The 24,225-nt window shown below is 43.3% G+C and overlaps 1 protein-coding gene across 1 annotated transcript in view; it reads right to left on the reverse strand.

The window, feature by feature from the left end:
* The window catches only part of PGAP1 (post-GPI attachment to proteins inositol deacylase 1), a 55,240-nt gene extending 31,313 nt beyond the window's left edge, over window positions 1-23,927 (reverse strand). Inside the window, exons 1-9 of the mRNA XM_084893142.1 lie at window positions 23,694-23,927; window positions 17,039-17,192; window positions 15,917-16,092; window positions 12,475-12,646; window positions 10,705-10,862; window positions 7,795-7,847; window positions 5,890-5,956; window positions 2,817-2,922; window positions 1,380-1,435 (exon numbers count right to left, since the gene is read on the reverse strand). Of these exons, the coding sequence (XP_084749268.1) occupies window positions 1,380-1,435; window positions 2,817-2,922; window positions 5,890-5,956; window positions 7,795-7,847; window positions 10,705-10,862; window positions 12,475-12,646; window positions 15,917-16,092; window positions 17,039-17,192; window positions 23,694-23,840 (1,089 nt within the window). The 5' untranslated portion in view covers window positions 23,841-23,927. The remainder of the gene's footprint in view (window positions 1-1,379; window positions 1,436-2,816; window positions 2,923-5,889; window positions 5,957-7,794; window positions 7,848-10,704; window positions 10,863-12,474; window positions 12,647-15,916; window positions 16,093-17,038; window positions 17,193-23,693) is intronic.
* Between the last annotated feature and the right edge of the window lie 298 nt (window positions 23,928-24,225).

Below are 24,225 nucleotides of genomic sequence, written 5' to 3' on the forward strand. Positions count from 1 at the left end.
TAAAATACCTTTCTTAGCTCTGTCCACTGAAAAGCCTAGAAATGCTAACCCACCCGCCATAAGCATTGCCACTGCCCTGATTACGGATTTGGGGTGCCAGTTCCCAAATATTGGGAGACTTCCTTAGAGAAAAAAGCTGATTCAAGGTATGGGGCAGGGAATATACAAAATGAACTGCAATGTCTTCTCATCCTAGATAGACAGTGAAAAAACTATCAACGACAACTAAAGAGCAGCTACATGGAAGATTCTGAAACCTAACTTGAAATGGCTACACTGGTCAAGGACAGAAAAATTTTAATATTTTAGTTTAAATAGAAAAACATATATGCTTAAATTCATGAGTTCATAAAACTATGAGGGAGGAAAAAACCCCAAAACCTCTTTCAGTCACTGTCTGTGAACCAACTCACCATGCTGAAAACCAGTAAATATAGGATCCAAAGGCCTAAGCAATTAACATTTTTTCCTTTACGATTTGTGGGTGTTTTTTTTTTTTTTTTGATAAATTTACTAGATGAGTTTTTCTATATAGTGCTCCAATTAATAAATGAAGAAGAAATAATCAAATTAGAGTATCATATTTTTGCATCCCCCTAAATCTGTGGTGGGCCAACTGCAGCTCGCGAGCCACATGTGGCTCTTTGGCCCCTTGAATGTGGCTCTTCCACAAAATACCATGGCCTGGGCGAGTCTATTTTAAAGAAGTGGCGTTAGAAGAAGTTTAAAATATTTGGCTCGCAAAAGAAATTTCAATCGTTGTACTGTTGACATTTGGCTCTGTTGACTAATGAGTTTGCCGGCCACTGCCCTAAATGAACTGACAGTAGGCATTATTCCTCAATAATAGTAACTGCTAATATTAAAAAAAAAAAAAAAAAAAAAAAGTCAAACAGGCTTGCAAAAACAAACACCTGAGTCTGATTGAGCTTCTAGACCCAACTACTATGTCCCAGGAAAAGAGAAGGCAAAGGAACATGTTGGAATGACACTACCGCAATGCAATCAGAAAACCAAGACCGTGAAACTTCATAGGACAAATGACTTGCTTTTTCAACAAATAAACTGCAAGGGGGAAAAAAGGTGATTAAGTAAGTATTAGAGGTTAAAAGAAATAAGAGATATATCAACAAATATTATGTGGATCTTGTTTGCATCTGGATTTAAACAAATTAAAAGTAAAAATAATTTAAAAATTTGACAGTTACAAAACTGAAAAACTGAACCCCAACTAGATACTTATTATTTAAAAATTATTATTTAAATTGTTTTAATGCGGCAAAATGATCTGTGGTTATCTTTTTTAAAGAGACATTAACAGTTATAGATAACTACTAAACGTATTTAAGTAAAGGAAATCTCATGGGTGGTATACTTACATTGTTAGCCACATAGGACCACTTGGACACTTTGACCGGAACCCACAGCGGCGTCACTAAGGGGAAGGAAATTACTTGTTTAGCTTGGGTTTTTATATTAAATAATTTATCTTATTAAATATTGGTGAAATATTTCTCAATCAGCAGTTTTTGAAAAAGTGGTTTCCTGAAAAGTGAACATTTTAAATGAGAAAACCTAGTGAGATAGTCTCTATGTGCTCATTACTAACTAGCATTCATATCAAATAAAGCACTTTAAATCGACTTAGTGTCTAACTCTAAGGAAGTATCAAGAGAAGAAAGTGCCGAAACCGGTTTGGCTCAATGGATAGAATGTTGGCTTGGGGACTGAAAGGCCCCAGGTTCGATTCCGGTCAAGGGCATGTATCTTGGTTGCGGGCATATCCCCAGTTGGGGGTGTGCAAGAGGAAGCTGATCAATGACTCTCTCTCATCGATGTCTCTAACTCTCTATCTCTCTCCCTTCCTCTCTGTACAAAATCAATAAAATATATTTTTTAAAAAAGAGAGAGAGAAGAAAGTCAATACTTCATTTCCCAAACAAGATAAATAATGAAGTACAGTATGACAGGTATTACATATGAAAGCAGAATTTACCAGCTAAAGATATGCCTGTTAATCCAAAAGGAGGTCGAAGAACGACTGATACTGAGAAACTGAGCAGAGCACTTATTTTATGCGATTGTCAGGCAACCAGAGACACTGAGCTTTAGCTTTAAACATTTCCTACTTGTTAGGCTATTTTCAGGACAAAAAATTTTTTTATCAGCAACATTTTATAAATTGCTTTTCTACTTTTTCCCTTCCCTAACCAACAACCTCTTAAGAAACCATCTTAGAGACATTAATCCTATATAATAAAGAGGTAATATGCAAATTGACCATCGTTTCAACACACAAGATGGCCGCCACATGATGGCCAGCAGAGGAGGGAAGTTGGGAGGGACCAGGCCTGCAAGGGAGGGCAGTTAGGGGCAATCAGGCTGGCAGGGGAGTGCTCAAAACAGAGCTGTTCTTCCTTGAAAACTCCCTTCCTTGAAAACTCTGCTCTACTGACTTCCCCTGTGTCATAATGTCATACGTTTCATGAAATGAAAATGCAAAGGGGTGATCAGGCTGGCATGCAGAAGCAGTTAGGGGCAATCAGGCAAGCAGGCAGGCAATCAGTTGGGAGCCGGCAGTTCAGAGGGATGTCTGACTTCGGGATTCCAGATTGGAGAGGGTGCAGGCTGGGCTGAGGGGCACCCCCCCCACCACCACGTGCACGAATTTTGTGCACAGGTCCTCTAGTAAAATACAACAGGATTGCAGTACCTGAAGTATCGCAGTTTCAAAGATTTTTGTCCGCTAATAACAAATTTACCTAAAAATAATAATTATAACTCTACTTAAATTTAAAAATATTAAGACCACTAACCTGTTAAGTCAGAAATTATTGCTGGTTTTTCCTCAAAGTGCTTTGCTGGGTGTCTTATAAAGTGGTGATTCAAAACTGACAATTTCTTCTTGGGATTTTGAGTTATCTAGAGAGAACATGGATACATTCTGTATGTACCCTTTCATATCCTGGTGATAATTCAATGAAACTTTGCTTCGAGTAACAAAGCTAAGAGCCAACAGTTACTTACTTCCTGTTCTAAGTGCTTAACATGTGGGACGATCACCTTCTTATCTGTGTTTTATTTTTACTTATTTACTAATAAATCTTTATTGTTCAGATTATTACAATTGTTTCTCCTTCCCCCCTTGTGTTTTAAATGTGAGGAAGTGAGAGCACAGAGGAGTATAGGAACCTGCCCAGTCACGCTCCCAACGAGAGCTGGGACCAGCGCTCACACACAGGCCGTCCGCCCTGGAGCCCGTGCCTTTCACCATGATGCAATCGTGCTCTCCAACAACAGGTGAGGATGAAGCACATGAACACGTACAGAACCAGAAGGGAACGCCAGGGGTCCTCCAGGCTAGTGACTCCAACCCCCTAGCTTCCCAGGGCAGACCAGGGCCAACCTCACACCCAGAAATCAAGTGGCCACTAGAGAAAACAGAGCTGTTCTTCCTTGGAAACTCCCCTGCACTCTGCTCTCCTGACTTCCCCTGCGTCTAAGTATCACACGTCTCATGAAATGAAAACGCAAGCAGACAACAGGAACTTTCCTGCTGTTCTAAAATATCCCAGCACAATAAAATGTCGGCCACTTTGTATCAGCCCCTCCCTTGAAAAAAAAAAAAAATGTACTGGGGCATAAACTTCCCCTGGAATCTACCGCCCGCCAGTTCTCTAGCGAGGGCCTGAGGCCCCGACAGGGAAGTGGTTTCCTCAGCAACCACACAGTGACCGGATGATGAGGAGAGGACGGTGAGAGCCCGGCTCTGTTCAATGCCTCAGGAGGCACCCAATATTTGCTTTAATGTTTCGAACTCGGTACTTTCCCAAATATCACATTCCAGTTGTAGCAATTCTTCTTTTTTTTTTTTTAATATATTTTTTAAATTAAATTATTATTTTTGTACATATACCAATGCCCCCCCTTCCCGTACATACCCTCCCTCCCCAGAGTTTTGTGTCCATTAGTTGTACTTATATGCATGTATACAAGTCCTTCGGTTGATCTCTTATCTCCCCCAGATCTCCCCAACCTCCCTGCTGTAATTTGACAGTCTGCTTGTTGCTTTATTGTCTCTATATCTATCTTTTGGTTCTTCAGTTTATAATGTTCTTTATCATCCATATATAAGTGAGGTCATACGGTGTCTCTCTTTCATTGACTGGCTTGTTTCACTCAGCATGATGCTCTCCAATTCCATTCAGGTTGCTGCAAACGATAAGAATTTTTTTCTTTTTTACGGCAGCATAATATTTCATTGTGTAAATGTACCATAGTTTTTGGATCCAATCATCTGCTGATGGGCACCTAGGCTGTTTCCAAATCCTAGCTATTGTAAATTGTGCTGCAGTTGTAGCAATTCTTACCAGGAGAATGTCCTGTCCTCTTTAGTGCAAGTACTGACTCCTTGTTGCTTGGATATATTAGGTTGAGGGACAGTCATTAAAAAAATTCAAGACTGTTATGTCCCTCATCTAAATAAAAATTTCTTTCATTTTTGAAGATCGAACAACTTCAGAAGCATCAAGTGTTTTTCATAGAACGGCTTCAGACCCCTCTCCACTTTGCCTGCCTTTCTTCCCGGGATAAACTCAAGTTTGTTAACGTTCCCAACCCCCGCCCCTAAAATAGGATGTACAAAACAGAATATAATCGGTATTGTCGAGTGGAGGAAAGTGAAATTTAACTTCACTGATGCAAACAATTCAGCCTAATACAAAATTAGTTTTGATTTGTGTGTGTGTGTTTTTTAAAGCAGCCACATCTGATTGCAATCAATTAAAGCCACAGGTCTTTCAACCAAAATTTCAGTTAAGTCATCTCTCCCATCCTTATTCACTCTCTAGAAGATCCACCCACTCACTTTTTCAGCTTCGATGTATCTGCTGATGACCATCAAAAATGACACCAATTCTGATCCTGGGGACCTCATGATTGGGAATAATTATGGCGTGAATTCTAGTTTCCCTGTATGCCTGCTTTTCCTCCTAGATTACATGCTTCCTGGTTAGCAATCATATCCTAACATCTTACTGTCTAACGTGCAGTCCAGTCCATTGTATGTAATGATTTTATGAAACAGAACTCATTTTCATAATATCGATATTTTGATTCTTAGCATTATTAGTTATCAAAAACTTCTCATTTGTCCCTTAAAATGTGTCTATAATATACTTATCCTTACAGAATTAAAATTTATTACACAACTAGCATTAGAGTTTTCTCATCTTAGAATTTAATGGAACACAAGATTTGGTTTATTCAACTGTAGATCTTTGGATCCCATCAGAAAGGTAAAGATGCTTTCTCAAAAAGAAGTTCAACAAAAATGTCTAATATGATAGATCTCGAGATCTATAATACATTCCTAAAAATGACAAAATAGCTAGTAATAAGTATTTCCCTTAATTAAATCTAAAAGACTATATATTAAAATTTAAACAGTAAAGGAGAAAAACTGGGGAAAGATGTTAGGAATCTTTCATTTTCATTGCATTTTTTAAAACACTTTTATTTAATTTACTTGGGGGTGGGGGCATTGGTTAAAGAGGACATATGCTTCACGTGTACAATTCTATGATACATCTTCTGTATATTGTACTGTGTGTTCACCGCCTAAAGTCGAGTCTCCTTCCATCACAATGTATCCCCCTCACCCACTTCTACCTCTCCCACCCTCTTTTCCTCCACTGCATTCTATTAATTATTATTAGTGGTCCAAGTATTATCAGATAAAAACAGAAGTATTTCCATTTTGAAAGTCATTGTAGGTCATCATAAGGTGTAGCCTTCTAGTTGCATCAAAGTGTAAAATGTATTCATTCCACCACAGCTGCAACCAAGCTCTCACTTCACTGAAATCGTTGTTAGTTTAAGAATACTTACTTGCTTAGTGTCAGCATCAATCAGGTCAAAGAATGCTCGAATTGTAGTCAACTGCAACTGTTTACACCTAAGGAATAGGATGTGTTACAAAGGAAACATTCTTTAAAAATATACTTTTGATACAACACATACATAATCCCATTATCTAATCAAATATCTGTGGTTTCTTTAATGCTGTGATCTCTAAAATTATTTAAGAAATCATTATCATCAATCACATATCTTGAAGTCGAAATGTATAAGAATGAAGGAAATTAAATCTTCCTGGATGTTTGACAGTAGACCTGTCTGAGTCCCTCTATCTCCCCTACATATACTTACCTGCCCACCTTCCCATGCCTGCACTGGCTGGTTCTTGCAAACACCACTGACCACAGAGCCAGAGGAAGGTGAAAAAGAGGATCTTTAAGCCCAAACACAGAGAGATAAGATCCTAGGGTCTAGGTCAAGCATGTCAAACTAACATGCGGCCCATGACCAATATTTTTTTGGCCCAACCGAAACAATATAACGGTTTGTAAGAAACGTTTTAACAGGATTTTTACAATATCTGGTTATACGTAACTAGAGGGCCAATGCACGAAATTAGTGTAAGAGTAGGCCTGCCTTCCCCCCGCTACTGGCACCGGCTTCCCTCTGGCACCTGGGACCCAGGCTTCCCTCACAGCCCCAGCTTCGTCCAGAAGGTCATTCTGAAGGATGTCCGGTCTAATTAGCATATTACGCCTTTTTTATTATAGATTATTAATAACTAACTACAATGTTCACTAATGACTGATTACTATAATCATGTTGCATTCATTTCCCTTATGCACAGGCGCACCATTTCTCTCCACTAATACTAGCAGCGAATATTTTTGTAGCCAATTGCCACCTCATTAGTCTTGTACTGACTTGTTTGGTGTGCACAACAGGAAATATTTCACTTTTGGAGACCAAGAAAAATAGGTTTATTTGTATTACGCTTATTAATTTGTGCAGTTATTCAGTGTCTGGTAAGTTAATGTTCAAGAAGAAATATTAATTTTTATTAAAATGTTCTATTATTTTATGTTAACGATGACTCACTTATTTCAACCCTTCATAATCAGCATGTCTCTATCAAACTAAACTTACCTTTCTATGAAAATTGAAGCATTTGTTATTTTTGTGGCCCACATAAACTTACACCTTGTTTATTTGGCCCATGTTAGCCTTTGAGTCTGACATGCTTGTCTAGGTATTTCTTGACCTATATTTAACCTCTTTCTTTATTGTGTTAAGGGCAAATCTAATTCCTACTTGGTATTCCATGTGCTACTCTAGAATAACTAATGCTGCATCCATCAAGTCCCCGAATTTGGTGACTGGCCGAGTGCTCCCATGTCCTACAAGTGCCTTTAATTCTGCCCAAATATGACAAACTAAAATTATGATATTTGACTCGAGCTTTATTTGAGACTGATGTTACTGGTTCTGAGATGATGGATTAGATTGTCAAGGAAACCCTGGTCACACTGAGACAAGAACCAAGTTTAGAATTCTAAGCCCCTAAATTGACCTGTCTCCAAAACCTATCTATAATAATAAAAGCATAATATACTAATTAGACAGTACGTCCTTCTGAATGGCCTTCCAGACAAAGCCGGGGCTGCGAGGGAAGTCTAGGTCCTGGGTGTCTGCCAACAGCCAAAGGGAAGCCTGGGTCCGGGGTGCCTGTCAGTGGCTGGAGGGAAGCCTGGGTCCCGGGTGCCAGAGGGAAGCCAGTGCCAGCAGCCAGGGGAAGGAAGGCCCACTCTTGCACAAATTTCGTGCACTGGTCCTCTAGTTTATGAACAAAGTTCTAAGAATATTAACAAACTAATCAATGTACCATTGAGAAAAGAGGACCACCACAAGCCAACAGAGTAAGTCACACTGACGTACCACACAATGGAGAGGTGGTCTGTGGAGACCCAGGTCTTAGGCACTGCTGAGCTCTGAAATGAAAGAAACAAACAAAAAATCAAACTTAAGAAAAGAGCATTCGTTATTCTCCAAAAGGCCTTAGATTCTTACAAGCTAATATTTAGAAACATGAAGCTTTAGTTTCACTATGTTATGATGCATAGACATTTTTAAATGATGCCTTCTTTGTAAAAGATGATCCAAAAATATGAAGGTATTTCCTGCATAAAATAATTCTCTGTCATTACTGCTTAGTCACACTTACATTATCCTTTAAAAATTATTAAAGCACCCAGATTTCTTTCTGAGTTTAACGCCTAACTCTTCCTTATTCTAACAAGAGGCTGAGTTTATGATTCTTTAAAAATCCTAGTTTATGGGTAAATTACAAAAATATTTTAGTTCTGACTAGATTACCACTTGGTAAAGTCTAAGATGTTACTTTTTAATCATAGTGTGCCTGAGAAATGCTTAAGCCTGAGAGATTTCCCAAAAGGCATGTCTGAGATCACAGTACCAAAATTACCAAATCAGACTCTCTCAAGGGGGTCCCGGCTTACTTACACTGAAAAATTCACTCGCTGAATTTTTACTAATTAGAGACACTAGGGCAAAGGCTCCTAAAAATGTACTATTTGCAGAAGGCTTTCTGACAACGCCATAATCCCCTTCAGTCAGGCTCTGAAGAGGGAGGAGCCTATAGCTTACTTGTTGAACCTAATAAAGCATTAGGTATCTATCTTATTCAGGAACTCCTGCAGACAGCTTACTTAATAAGTTATGACAACCAGAGTTCACTGAAGTTCTAAGATGATGCTAGGTGCTCAGTAGAGTAAGAACTCAGAGTAGACAGCACTTAGCACTACCAAGAACATAAAATGGGCTCGCATCAGTGCTGGAGCTGAAGAAGGGAAAGGCAACACAAACCATGATCTTGATGAAAACTTCTGAACGTCTACCCAAATCCGTTCCTGCTTTCTCGCACAGATACAGCTCTGGCCTCTCTCACTTTAAGGCGCAATAAATAATTTTCCTCTGATAGTATGTGAACATGAGTGATGTGTGGCATGTTCAGGCCTGACTGCTCTTCTTCTGCCTTCTTGTGGGTGGAAATAGTGACGACGAGAGCAGCCTCAAAAGTAAAACCTTCAGGCAGGCATGCCTACTGTCAGCCTAGGTCCCTCAGGAGGCTGGTGCTACTGGTTCTGAAGCTCTCAAACTTTAGTCGTTTTTCTGGCCCCACTGGATGTAAATGACACTTAACTGTTCTTAAGATCATTAAAACACAGTTACATCTTCGTAATTGTTTTCTAAGTAAACATACTTAAAAACCCTAGATTCGGGGGTGGGGGGGGGCAGCTGAAGGCATATGTTGGGGGAGGTCAAGGGAGAAAAAAAGGAGACATATATACTACTATTTGTAATGCTTCAAACAAACAAACAAACAAACAAAAACACACATACAAAAAAACCCTAAACTATTTGGGAGCTAAAAAACTAAAGCGAACTCAAATAATAAAATAACCAGCTTTGAGAAAACTCCCTAAAAGGTAACATATTTTCATCGGAAATACAAGCTGCCTTGAAAACAATACATTATCAAATGGGTCAGAGAATGGGAAACAACCACACACACACACACACACACACACACACACACACAACCACATATACACAGATGAAAAGATCAAAGTCCTTTACAAAAACAAGCTGCAGGATGTTGTATCAACACAGCACCATGGGCCAGACCACGCTCAGGAAATAAGCTACATGGTATGACTGACGACTACATCCGTGTTTTACAGAGTTGACATTTAATGTTTTGAGGGATTCCAGCAAATATCTGCCCAAAACATTCAACCTTGAGATAAGATTCATACCAATAATGAGGTCTGAGAGATTTACCGATTTTGTTCCAAAGCTACTATGGCTAAACCACAACTCCAGTTATCAGACAATGGTGGGTGAGAGCAGATGAGCTTAGTGATTTCTGTTCTAGGTACAGGAGGCACTCAGTGAATCCTGCTTCCTGAACTCACAGCAACCTAAGGCAGAGCGGGAGGAGCCGAGCAAAGGGGATCTCCCAAGGGAACAGCCAGGAAACAAAGCACCAGCTCCTACAAAGCAGAAGGAACTGAGAATGTTTGCAGGAACTAAGGTCTAGTTGAAGGTGGTACACTGAGTTTAAAATGTCAAGATCTTAACTGAAGACTTCAAGGTTAAAAATACAAGAAGTAAGACCTAAAAGGAAACTTGAACTCACTCAGAGGCTACGTGTCCCAGTTACAGACCACGTACTCGATGTCCTAGCAGGGGAGAATAACCAGCAAACCAATTAATCAGGGTTCTGTCGAAACTCCAAAGCTAAGTTTTTGATTTTTAGAATGGGTAAAACTTTGTCCAAGCTCAGCAACCAGAGCATGCGGTATGTTCACTACCCCTCTCCCACCAGCAGACAGAATATCGCCCATATAACAGAGGCACTGGGACATCAGTTCACACCTCCTTAAACTTACAACTCTAATCCATGGGTGGGCTCTTGCATTTTGAACAAGATGCAATTATTTCTCATAAACAAGAGTTCTTTCCATAAAGTGTCTAAGGTCGTTCTTAGTTTCTATGGACACAGGCATCCATGCCTCTGCCTTCCCAACATGTCATATTCATCTTCTCTGCCTGTCCCTCTCTCCTACTCTCTCTCCCCATCTCACGCATACGCGTGTACACACATACACACACACACACACACACACACACACACACACGAGCACAATGGCAGCACTATGCCAACCCAGCAGTCATTTCCAAGTGTCAACATGTTACTTCTCCATTCATGCCCCACCGCATTCACCATGCTACTATGTCAGTAGAGTCTTTAAAAAAGATTACCACAACAGATAAGGCAGTGGTGTGATGGCTTAGCTTTGGTAGAAAAGTCAGTCCGGAACGAACTTGGTAATCCCGGAATCCTCCAGCTACGGAAAGCGTGGTTAAATTTATGTGTCTAGCATTTAGAATCCAATAGTTGTTTATAGTCATATAAAAATCTGGTAGGAAAAAAGACACATTAAAAATTAGTGGCCATTCCCTGGCAAAAATATATGCTGTTATATCCATTATATGTTTTTAATATTACTATTAAACAGAACTTCTAAGCCATCTGAGCTATAGATAAAAGTTTTGCCACAATTAAGATAATGCAAATTTTTATAGGGCAAGAAGTAAATTTACTGATTGGGAAAAGAATCATTTCTTTCTAAAGATTTTCTTCTATTCGAATAAATGGCAACAAGCAGTGAAGATACTACCTGACTTTAATAGAAGGTGAGACAGGCATTTAATTCTTACTCTGGACACTATTCGATTATATTACAGCAATCATAAACTCGTACTGTTCATTTAAAATCCCCCTGCAACATTATAGCATTATTCATAATTTTATTTCTTCTATTAGAGCAGGGTATCTAAATTAGGAAGCAGTATCTTGTATAATAAAAGCATAACATGATAATTAGACCAGACAGCTGAACAACCTTCCGGACATCCTTCCAGACGAAGCTCGAGGGCTGAGGGTCGAGGCAAGCCGCAGGAACTCGGTGCATCAGGCCTCTAGTAGCACATAAGCGTTAAGGGCTCAGGGCCAGGAACAAGTTTACCAGGGTCAAGTACCAGCTCCACTATTTTCTTGCTACGTAACTTTAGGCAAAAACATTATCTTGGACTTTTTTTTTTTTTTTTTAATATATTTTATTGAATTTTTACAGAGAGGAAGGGAGAGAGATAGAAAGCTAGAAACATTGATGAGAGAGAAACATCGACCAGCCGCCTCCTGCACACCCCCTACTTGGGGATGTGCCCGCAACCAATGCACATGCCCCCGACCAGAATCGAACCTGGGACTCTTCAGTCCACAGACCGACGCTCTATCCACTGAGCCAAACCAGTCTCGGCGGACTTTTTTCTCTTTTTTTTTCTATCCATAAACATGGGGATAACAATGGTCCTACCTCAAAGGACTATGAGAATTAAGTGACAAAATAACACATCAGGTAGAGTCTTTCACACAATACCCAAGACAGAGTAAGAGCTCAATAAATATTAGCAATTCTACCTCACCGCATGCAGTGTTAGCAGAACTCTTTGTGGAAAAACAAGACATTCCTAGTATAAGCTTATTTTGAATAGAATCCTGGCAACTTAACAAAACACAGAGGTTTAAACAAACTTTAAGATCCGGGGAGCCATCTTTAAAGAATAACTGAGCGGAAGCCTACGTGCCTAGGGACAGCCAGACCTGCCATCATGTTAAGATGCCATCGACAGAAAAACTCACAGCAGTTTCAACGATGAGCTAAAGCGGAAAGTCAACAAATATCTGACCAAGAGGTAGAGGTGATCTGCAACAATGGAGCTGGTACTGGACCCTGGTAAACTTGTTCCTGGCCTGTGCTCTTAACGCTTATATGCTACTAGAGTTCGTGCAGCTTGCGTCGACTCTCATAGCCACGGTGGCTGCCTCAGCCCTCGAGCTCCGGCTCTTTCCGGAAGGATGTCCACAGGGACGCACCGGAAGTACACTCTAAAGGGAGCAGCTGCACGGATTCGTGTTCATGTAAACGACCCCGGGAGGCCAGTCAGTGTTTACGTAACCGCACTCACCTGTAATGAACCGGTCTAAGGGCATCACGGGAGCCACATGCGGGGTGGCCTGTGTAATAAGGAGATTCAGCAGATCTTGTTTAAAATTTTTCAGTGTAAGCAGCGCCCTTGCAACAAGGCCACCCATAGAATGACCAATTATCGCCACACTTTTTGGAGCAAATTCTTGACCCTATTAAAAAAAAGAAAATCACCAACACATAACTAACAGTATCATAAAGAAAAGACTAAATACTTCTAAGAATGAGTAATTTTATAGAAAAAACTAGAGGCCTGGTGCATGGATTCGTGCACAGGTGGGGTCCCTCAGCCTGGCCTGCACCCTATCGCAATCTGGGACTCCTCGAGGGATGTCAGATTGCCAGTTTTGGCTTGGTCCCTGCAGGCCAGGCTGACAGACCCCACTGGTCAGGCTGAGGGACCCCACTGATGCAAGATGCCATGCACCATGCCTCTAGTATGCACATGAGATCTATGGTTAATCTCTTCCTGACTTCCCCCCTCCCCTCTTTCTCTGAGATTCATCAGTCTATTCCATGTTTCCATGCCTTTGTGTTGAGCATCTGCCCCCTGGTGGTCAGTGTGCATCGTAGCTACTGGTCGAACAGTCGAAAGGTCACTTAGGCTTTTATATACATAGATAAACCATCTAACCTCCTATCATAAGATACAGAAACACATTTTCATATACTTATAATTAGTGTATACATACTATTTTGTGTTCTGCCAAACATCTTTTTAAAACTGATTTTTCACAGAGTGGAAGGGAGAGGGATAGAGAGTTAAAAACATTGATGAAGAGAAACATCGATCAGCTGCCTTCTGCACACCTCCTACTGGGGATGTGCCCGCAACCAAGGTACATGTCCTTGACTGAAATCGAACCGGGGACCTTTCAGTCTGCAGGCTGATGCTCTATCCACTGAGCCAAACTGGTCAGGGCTGTCAAACATTTTTTAACAGCTATGCTTTGAATTTCTGAACCAAAATCAGAAATCTTGTGTCTAGCAAATCATGTTTCACTATTCGTTATATTGGATGTAAGAGTTGTAATTATATTTGGTGTATACCAGAATATTAGATTTTATAGGGTCATTTATTAAAAATTGGAAATAACACAGAAAAGCTAGAAAAATATGGTTGCCATAGCAATATACTACTGCATCATAATGACACATCTTATCAAATAATTTCCCTATTATGCACCTGGGTTTAAAATAAACCAATGTTCCATAACATTTATTCACTGACATATTTCATTTCTTAAATAAGTAGCCTATGTAATAAAACGCTAATATGCAAATTTACCAAATGGTGGAATGACTGGCAGAACGACAGATCACTAAGACATGAACTGACCAAGAGGGAGGCGACCGGTGGTGGAGGGAGCAGGGCCAGCCAGTGGGTGGCACTAGGCTGCCAGCCAAGGCAGGTACCAGTGGGGGTCCATCCCCCCGCACCCCCCCCTCCCCGATCGCCCAGCCCATTGGTTGCCCCACAGATGGTCCTCATCGCCGGCCAGGCCTAGGAACCCTACCCTATATATTGGGAACAGTCTCTTAGATTTAAAATTAAAACCTGGCAAGGCTACTCTAACACTGAAAAAAGAGGATGATGCAGTGATGACATGCATGGACTCTGGGTTGCACATTTTGTCGTCAGCCCTGATTCTGACACTATAACTGTGTGACAAAACCAATTAACTTCTCTCTGCTTCAGAGTTTCTACCCTTAAGATGGGGGAAATGGCACTACTGTCTCAGAAGAATCATGCTATGTACTACTTTTTATAATCAGGGCAAAACAATGTAGCTGCCCATACAACAGCAAGATGCCTTTCACCTGTATGGAAAGTATGCTCACTGGTGCATGCAGCATCCAAACTGCAAGAGGAAGGTCTGACTGCTGGTTTAAGCCCAACATCCCCCAAGGGGTCCCAGATTGCAAGAGGATGCAGGCCGGGCTCAGGAACACCACTCCCACCCAGTGCATGAATTTTGTGCACCAGGCCTCTAGTTGCATTTTTAAAAATTTCTTCTGACTCCACACAGTATCCTCAGTTCTACGACCAAACTTCTGCTCGTCGTCCTCCATACTGATCCTTCATCTGAGCCTTCTCTCCTGTTCGTTTGGATAAATGGGCCCTGTGCAGGAAATGGTTAACACAATAGGCCTGACAGTGCTATCCTTAGAATGGGCTGCATTACATTTGGCTCTGCTCTGCAATCTTGGACCTTAGATTTGGGGAGGGTTTCCATCATTCCCTAAATGATAAAAAGGGCTCACTATGCCAAAACTGTGCAAACAGTATCCTTTATGTGGATCACTCCTGTCCTCTGGTTGGGGTTATGGTACAGGGTGGGCAGAAGGTGTCTATATAACCAGCCCTCAATAAAACTCTGGAGCGGTGTCTCGCTGTTGAGCTGCTCTGAGAGACAACATCCTTAGCATGTCCTTCCTGGGGTCACCTGAATGCCCAATGTGGTCAATAGGCCTCTCTGCTCCAGCCGGTCAGAACTCCTATTCCCACACGAGGTGGCCTCTGCAACCCCAATTCAGCTCACGATTCCCCAGCAGCTGTTTCCTGCCAGGACTTGAACTGGGGCACAGCCAGGGAAGAAGTGGCTCTCTCAGGTAGGCAGGCAGTCAGTCGTGCTTTACCTCTGACACTGTTCAGAGCTGCTGGCACAGAATGACTGTCAGCCTGTTTTACTGCTCTGTTAAGCTGCACCTTAGGAGGACACACCCCATCGCTCCCTTCCTGCCAGGCCGCTGCCTGGTACTGCTTCTTGACCTGTGCATACACAGCGTAGCATTCAGAGACCGAAAAAGGCAAACTTCAAGAGCGCCTGTCTCTGCCTAATTTTCTTCTTTCCCACATCGCTGGCCAGAAATCTCGCCAATTTTTCAGGAGCCCCAAACTCCAGCCTCTGCCTTCTTTGGCTCGGTGACACCATGTGCTGGCTTGGTCTCCACCTGCTTGCCCTGCAACCCAGATAATGCTTCCAGGCGGAAAGCCAGAGCGGTGATGGAGCTCACATCACAAGGTACCTTTCTTTCAGAAATCACAGCCCTTTTCTGCCTGTGGTTGTCCAACACCTGAAAACACGTATGTCAGATATCTTGACTAGTTGTATAGTTGTTACCTATGGAAGTGGTCTTCCTAGTACTAGAGATACAGTCATAACTAGAAACAGAAATTCACGCTAAGGGTTTTTGTAAACACTCTGCACCCCTCACTTATAATAGTCAAAAGAGTTCCCCCTCCCCCCACCTCAGTTCACATGAAAGGCTTCTTGTAAATTCAATTTAAACTTTACAAACCACCAACGAATTCAAAACCACCAGTGACTATAAACAAATGACTTTAACTATGCCGGGTGCCTTTGAAAAGGAAAGTTGCTGGCAGGCTGGCATGTCTGACTGGCGAGCTTGTCTCTTACCTTATAGAGTCGGAGAATGGCTTTGATGCACTCATGCACGAACTTGGTCTGCTTCTGGAGGCTTCCCCCGTACAGGGCCACAAGTTCTTCATTGAAGTTCACGCTAAAGAAGTCAAAGTGGTACTTGAAGTCGATGTCTTCGGCTTTCCTCAGTGCAATGGAGCCCATGGACCGCACTGCACAGGAAAGGGGGAAAGGGCACAGTAAGCAAGGTTTTCTGCACTATTATAACGGTTTTGGTGTTTTTTTCGAGCTGCTGCCTCTTCTGTGGAGTTTTAAGCGAGTGTTTGTGAGTGAAACTGTGCTCAGGCCCTTGAAGAGGACGCCTGAGTCTACAGCAGCTTTCTGTCTTCCCGGAACCGAGTCCCTGATGATTTTCACAGCAGGGGGCTGCGGGGGCTCCTCTCTATGGCACTGGTGCTCCAGGCTGGGGAGCCTGGAGCGGGGCTGGAACCCCTTGCTCTAGCTCAGGGGGGGCATCTGCAGCTGAGATAGCCTCCCTAATTCTTAACTGCCACACACGGATGTGAGACCAGCCACATTTTGAATCTCTGCCCCTTCTACCTACCATCTCAATGTGGCTTCTTCTTTACATCCTTAGTTAGAGGAGATCTGTTCAGCTAGCCTTCAGGCGGCTCTCAAGGGTGGTGGTTCTACAATTTAGCTGTGGTTTTGATGTGGTCAAGAGAGGAGGCAAGCACATCATTTACCTCCTCTGCCAAGCTGACCGGAAGCCAGAGCTCTAACGGAAAGCTCTGAAAGAATGAAACCCGTCTCCTCTCTTTTTCAGCATCAAGGAAACCACTGTTTCACTCTGCTACTGAACGCCGCAGGTTCTGTGCTCTGCACCTCCATTCCCAATACAAGCTTCTTTCTTCTGCTAATTCCTGAATCCTGGTATCTTCTATGTATCCCGCCCACTCCACCTTCTTTTTTCTCCTTCTTATGTTTTACAAAGAGGTCATCAACATTCTTTCCTCTGTATTTCTCACATTATTTTTCTAGACAAAATGCCATATGTTTGTGTGTCCAGTACACCCAGCACAGGACTGAACAGAGTACGTATTTGTTACACTCTTCCATTGCATGGTAGAGCCTTCAAAATTTACTTCTGAGACTTACCCTGCTTATAACTGCCAGCATTCCCAGGGAGGAAGAGAACAGGGATACCCGTTAGAGGGAGGATCTTGTGTTCCTCCGCGTAGGATCCTTCTCCGTAAAGATACAGTTCATAGGAAGGATAGCGCTTTGCCACTTTCTTTGGAAGTTGTATTTTCTACAGCAAAAATAAATAAATAAATAAATAAATAAATAAATAAATAAATATGCAGTTTTACTTTAAAACCAACTTTATTACTACAATTCAGCCACATCATACCGATTCTGAATTACACAAACAGTGCAATATAAAAACATTACTGATGATAAAACTGAACTGAATGCACACGACAGACTTTAGTTCATTCAGGTGGAGAATTGGCCTTGAACTATGTGAGCTCTGAACCACGTGGTCTTCGGGAAATCACAAACTAGGACTACCTTAAATTCTAATAAATATAAATTACTCAAAATAGCCACGGAAGACAGGAAAACACTGGCAGATGTCAGCAAGTTATAGGTTACCATAATTGAAAAACGCAGTTAATTTAGTATCGGTACCCATTGTTCTTAAACTTAGAAAAGATGGAAGTTTCCCATTACCAAATCAATTCTCTTTCGCTGTTTTAAACTGTACTGTAACGTCTCTCCTTTTCCTCAGGCCCAAACTACATATTCTAGCGTTCAGCATTCCACCGAAAGCAAGTGTGTTTTATAGCGCAGCGTCCTGACCGCTCCGCTCCACATGCTTTGATCTACCATGCGCTTAACAAATTAATCTGAACCTCACAGCCGCGTCTTGGTCAGGACACGCACACGCCTCGCCCCATAAACATTCCAATGAATTAGCACCGGTTTCGGTTTTCGCAAACCAGGTGCATGGGTCGTCAGCAAGCGCTAACCTGCTCTGCAGTTCATGTGCTCACATACCAAATGGGCCAGTAATTCACATAAAAATGTTTTTCCACAAATTGTAAATTAGGTCTTAATGTTGTCCCCCAAAGCTAGGCACCTATAAAAGTGGTAGTAAAGTGTCAACTCTTCTTCTGCTCCTTTTTTCAAGGAAAGAAACCACTAGAAATGAAACTAGTTACTTTGAACACTAGATTTTAAGTGACATCAATAGATAATAATGACCTAGCAATGCTACACATATGCTTGATACAAACTTCAACTACTGAATGGATTTTTGAAACTGTAAATGATAATGGCTGCTGAAAAACTTCACTGCTGGAAAAAAAACAAAACAAAAACAAAACCAGAATTCTGATTACACACACACACACACACACTCCCTGAATAACATACACCACCTGTGCGAATAACATCATGAAAACATCATTAGAGAGTGTGAGCTTATTGGGTAAGATACTAACAACTTTTTATCTTCCTGCATATTCAAAATAGAGAAGTATAAACCCCACTATTTGCTTTATATATGCGCCGAAACCGGTTTGGCTCAGTGGATAGAGCGGTCCCGGGTTTGATTGCGGTCAAGGGCATGTACCTTGGTTGCGGGCACATCCCCAGTAGTGGGTGTGCAAGAGGCAGCTGATTGATGATTCTCTCTCATCGATGTTTCTAACTCTCTATCCCTCTCTCTTCCTCTCTGTAAAAAAATCAATAAAATATATTAAAAATAATAAATAAATATGAATGCATACAATATGGAGTAGCAAAAAGAAGAAATGGAAAAAAGGAGATAGAACAAAAAAGGAGTCTGATTTGTAGGCAAATGACAAAACTGGATTTTCAGACAGAGTTCAAGTTGGGAGTAAGGGGCAAGAAAAAATGGGAAGGGTACTGACCAGATTGAGGACAGAAAAGGAACAGGCATACACAAAGGATGGTGACAAAACAAAACAGAAGAGGGATTTGAGAAGGAAACACGTATAGCAACAGGACTCCAATCTATCTAAAACTGATTGTTTTATACAGCGTATATTCAATGAGCACACCTCTCTCAAAAAGGCCTCTAATTAAGATCAATTACTTTTACGTGTGAATAGCATCTCCACATTGCTGCCCTGCCTCCATCCTCTGTCCACTCTGCCTTAGTACAGATTCTTATCTCTAATCAGACCCCTTCCCAAAGACAAAATTTCCTAGGGCTACAGAAATACTGATTTAAGAAACTAAAGTCTTTTTTTTAAAATGTATAATAAATATTTATTGTTCAGATTATTACAGGTGTTCCTCTCCCCCTCCCCCCCATAGCTCCCCTCCACCTGATTCCCCACCCCACCCCATGCCCTTACCCCCTGCCACTGTCTTCATCCATAGGTGGAAGATTTTTGTCCAATCTCTTCCCGCACCCTTCAGACCCCCTTAGGTTAGGCTGTAGCTCTTTTAATTGTGATTTAAAACTTCAAAATAAGCCGAAACCGGTTTGGCTCAGTGGATAGAGTGTCGGCCTGCGGACTGAAAGGTCCCGGGTTCGATTCTGGTCAAGAACATGTACTTTGGCTGCGGGCACATCCCCAGTAGGGGGTGTGCAAGAGGCAGCTGATCAATGATTCTCTCTCATCGATGTTTCTAACTTTCTATCCCTCTCTCTTCCTCTCTGTAAAAAAACAATAAAATATATTTTTAAAAATCAGAAAATTAAAATAAATAAATAAATAAATAAATAAAACTGCAAAATAAAAAAGGTTCCACAGTTAACCAAAAAGCAAAAAAAAAAAAAAATGATTTTTATCAAAACGAATGCAGATGTTAAGCTCTCCCAAGAGCTAGCCCTCAGCCCTTTGCCCCCTAACTGGTGAGAGTGCCCCAGAGGACTCCGGCTGATAAAAATGACAGCCACTCTCTCAGGTGACTCTCCCTCACAATCTCCCTGCTACTCTCCACAGTCCAAACTGCTGTCAAGGAAATACCTTGTTAAAACAAACTGCTGTCGAGGAAATACCCTGTTAAGACCTGTGTGTTTCTTCACTGCATTGAGAGTGGATAAAGGCTTAAGAGAGAGGCCATTAAAACCTGGTTCTCACTATTCTTACCTAATCTATAATAATAAAAGCATAATATGCAAATCGACCGAACGGCTGAACAGCAGAATGACCGTCTGGACGACCATACTCAGACACGCACTGGCACCAGCCCAGCCAAAGCAGGTGCGATGCAATTGGTCTGGGGTCCCCTGCCACCACCTCACAATGGCTCTGCAGAGGGAGGCCCTGGCCACTGGCTGGCAGGGCGATCAATGGGGGGGGGGGGGGTTGGAGATGAAGGGAGAGCTCCCAATCACCCCAAAGAGGAAGGCCCAGGCCACCCTCTGCAGGGCGGTCCATGGTGGGGGAGGGGGGGTTCCATGGATCCGGGGAGTTGGGGGGAGTGTGGCGGCAGACACAGGCAGGGCCAGGCCAAGGCAAGTGCAGGCGGGCGGAGGACCACGAAGCTGGAGCCCGTGAAGCTGGCAGCTGGGGCTGTGAAGCCAGCAGCCGGGGGAAGGAAGGCCTACCCTTGCACAAGTTTCATGCATCAGGCCTCTAGTTTCTTATAACTTACATATGCCAGGTTTGTTTGTTGTTAAACCACTCTCGAGGATATTTTTCCATTGATTTTTAGAGAGAGAGGACGGGAGAGGGAGAGACAGAGAGAAACATTGATGTGAAAGAGACATACTGATTGGTTGCCTCCTGCATGCCCCTCCCCCACCAGAGTCAGGGAACCTGCAACCAAGATACATGCCCCTGATCAGAATCAAACCCAGGACCCCTCAGTCTGCAGGCTGATGCTCTATCCACTGAGCCAAATTGGCTAGGGCGAAATGCCAGGTTTTAAAATCTGTTTTTAATATGTTTCAAAATTCCAGATTCAATAGGACATACGTTGAATAGGCTCTCTCTCATACCCATGGTCCTTCGTTTCCTACTATGAAAGCAACTCATGTTTGCAGTTGGTGTTTCTAGAAATATTTTACACATGCACATACAAGAAAACACAATTGTGGGCTTTTCTCCTTCTTATGTAAACGGTAACATACGAAACGTACTGCTTATGCAGTGTCTCCTGGGGCCTTCTTTAATCACAACTGCTATTCTTACTCCCGCGATTTTCTTGTTCCTGCGCCTTATGAACTATGTACCTTCCATGGCCCAATCCACTACCAAGATGAACCTGAGTGCTTCCCTCTGAAGAGCTCTGTTCACACGCTCTTAGAGTGAAATTATAACATGTAGCACATTTTAACTATCCCTTCCATTCCCCCATTGTGTTATAAAGAATAAATTAAAGGCACAAGGTCTGATTCATGCAATTCCCTCTCACCCATATCTAGTAGAATATACCTGACACAGTCATTCAATGAACGATTTGCTCAAGAATATGCAAAAGGCAGTAAAAAGAAGAAAAAGAAGAAGAAGAAGAAAGGCATGAAGAAAGAGAAGAAAACCAACCAATAGGACATCTCATCGAATGGATAGCAATTTGTAAACTATTAGAGCGCTCGCTGTAAAACATAATGAAAAGTAAGCAACATATAAAATATGTTTAGGACACTTCTACTCATTAAAAAACATTGTTTTTTAATGGAATGGCCTCAGTTCACCAGAAATCTTACTGTAATCAAAAGGAGTCATTTCTACAGAATTTGTGAAATAGCACAACCTGGTGTGCACCACAAAGGGACTAAAGTTCAAATATAAATAGCACTGTAGAGAATTAACAAGGCTTTTTACGTAACAAAAATAGAACTCTACCAAAGAAAACACAACACGTGGATCCCAAACTCCTGCCACTATAATTAACATCATTAATAGAATGTGAAGCCTCAAAGGGGCGATGTGAATAAAATAAGCAGATACAGACACAATAACAGAAAGAAAGCCAAACAGCTCTTTTGCATCAGCCACACTAGTTTTCCGCGCCTTCCCAGTCAATCTGTGAGGTCCATATGCTTTGTTCCCAACACTAAGCAATTGCCACTACTGCAAACATTAAAATAGCTTCTGTAATCTAAAAATAAAAGGGAATCACTACACTGTTTCACAATAATTGTATTTTAGCCAAACTCTTCGATGCAGTCCAAACCGAAGTTGACCTACTTCCCATCTAGTGGGGGTTTCCTAATTACTAAACCATGTAAAAATCACAGGCCACTATAAGGCTCTATTTTCACTTTTTTAAAAAAAAATCTAAGCTAGAAACCCAACTACTTAACTACCCTGTTTCCCCGAAAATAAGACGGTGTCTTATATTAATTTTTTCTCCCAAAGTTGCGCTAGGTCTTATTTTCAGGGGATGTCTTATCTTTCCATGCGCTAGGCTTATTTTCGGAGGATGTCTTATTTTCGGGGAAATATGGTATATATAGACTCTAATAACACAACAACAACAAAAAAAACCCAACCAGCATATTGGCTTAGAAATTAAGAGACAACAGTAACGTTCTAATCTCCTTCAGTAGCATCTGATATCACACCCCCTTAGAAGCATGAATGCAAAAGGAAGGAGGTAAGAATCTCAAAACAAACACAATCTGAACTAGAATTTTGCGCCATGGGAAAGGAAGCTCACCAGCAACTTAAACCTTAAGCAGCGTTCACTTCTGAATAATAGCAGCAGCATAATCAACTATCTCCCCCATAATGATTTGCACCCAGAAGCAACCAGACAGGCATACTTCACCTCAAAGGAAAAAAAAAAAAAATCTGCTATGATTTTAAAAGTATACTACCAAGGCATTTTGTCAACATGTATTATATATAGTATATACACATCCTAGGGTGGGAGGCTATTATGTATTCCTTAATGCGTTGCGTTTAGAAATAAAAGCATTATGGGGGTGGGGGAGGGAGAGGATGTCTTGGGACAGTTTTGTCATTAGCCACAGCTGCTTCTTACAGCTGGTCACGAAGGAAATTCTCGAGTCTCTTAGGCTGAACTCCTAAGCGATGGAGACAGATAATGTTCAAAATGGAACGGAGGAGGTGGGGCAGAGGGGGAGGGAGAGAAGGGCCCATTTATCTTAAATAGCAAACACGGTGAAGGGGGGGGGGGGCAAAAACGAAGAGATTTTGAATGCCACCGGTACCAGGCGACCCGCATAAACGCAGGCGTGCATGCACACGCACAGCCCCACAGGGCGGGCGGCTCCGCAACCCTGTGCAGGCGGGAACCGCGCTGGCTTTCCATGCACCTGCTCATGGGGAGCCCTGCACCCGGAGGTGGACCCGGGGGGCAGGCGGTCCCTCGGGCGGCCCTGGGAACTCTGCAGCCACGGCCCACCCCTTCCCGACAAGCGCGAGCTGCCACGCACACCCCGGGGCGGGCGCGTGGAATGCGGGCGCACCTGTCGGGCGGGAACGCGGGGAGCCGGGGTTCGGATGTGGGGAGGGGGGCTGAGCATGCAGGGGGCGGGCAGATCCCGCCGGGAAAGCCTGCGCACGGCACTGGGGTCCGGGAGAGGGCAGGGGGGCAGGGGGGCAGGGGGACAGGGGGACAGTTCCGAGCGGGGCAGCGAGGATGCTCGGAGAACCACCTGGGGAAACACGCCCCATCGTGGAGGAAGGGCACAAAGGGCAGGTGAGGGGAGTGAGGGGGTCCCCGCAGCCTTCGGGGGCGGAGGAGACCGCGGCCAGGCGGGGGGTGAGCGGGGTGGGAGAGGCGCGCGGAGCCCGGGCCGGGCGGGAGGCGGCCGCGGGCGGGCGGGAGGCGCAGGGTGCGGGCGGCGCCTCACCTGGAACTCCGGGTACTCGAACATGTAGCTCATGCTGCACTTGTTCTCCTCGAAGCCGAAGAAGACGTCCCACAGACCCAGGCTGGCCATGAGCACCATGAAGGCGTAAAACGCCATGCTCCCCAGGCTGACGGAGGGCAGGAACATGGTGCCGGTGCCCACGCCGCCGCCGCCGGGCACCCAGCCCGGACCGCGCGCGCCCCACACGCCTGGCCGCTCCGCCGGCGGAGCCCAGCCCGCGCCGCGCGCGCCTGCGCGGAGCCCCGCCCGCCGCGCCGCCAGTGCGCCTGCGCGCTGCCCCCCCCCCCCTCCCCCGGCGCCGCCCGGAGCGGAGGTGGAGGTGGAGATTGCAGCCGGAGCGCAAATCTGAGCACCGAGGCGGGTGGGCTGGAGGGAGAGGGGGAAGAGGGGAGGGGCGAGGAAAGGGAAAGGAGCTGGGGGCTGGGAAGGGCAGGGAGAGGCCGGCTGGAGGGGGACCCGGGGGAGGGGGGCGGGGTGATGGAGAGGGTGGGCGGGGCGCGGAGAGGGGCGG

This window comes from Pipistrellus hanaki (assembly GCF_964339955.1).
Source record: "Pipistrellus hanaki genome assembly, chromosome: 8".
In the NCBI taxonomy this organism is placed as follows: domain Eukaryota; kingdom Metazoa; phylum Chordata; class Mammalia; order Chiroptera; family Vespertilionidae; genus Pipistrellus; species Pipistrellus hanaki.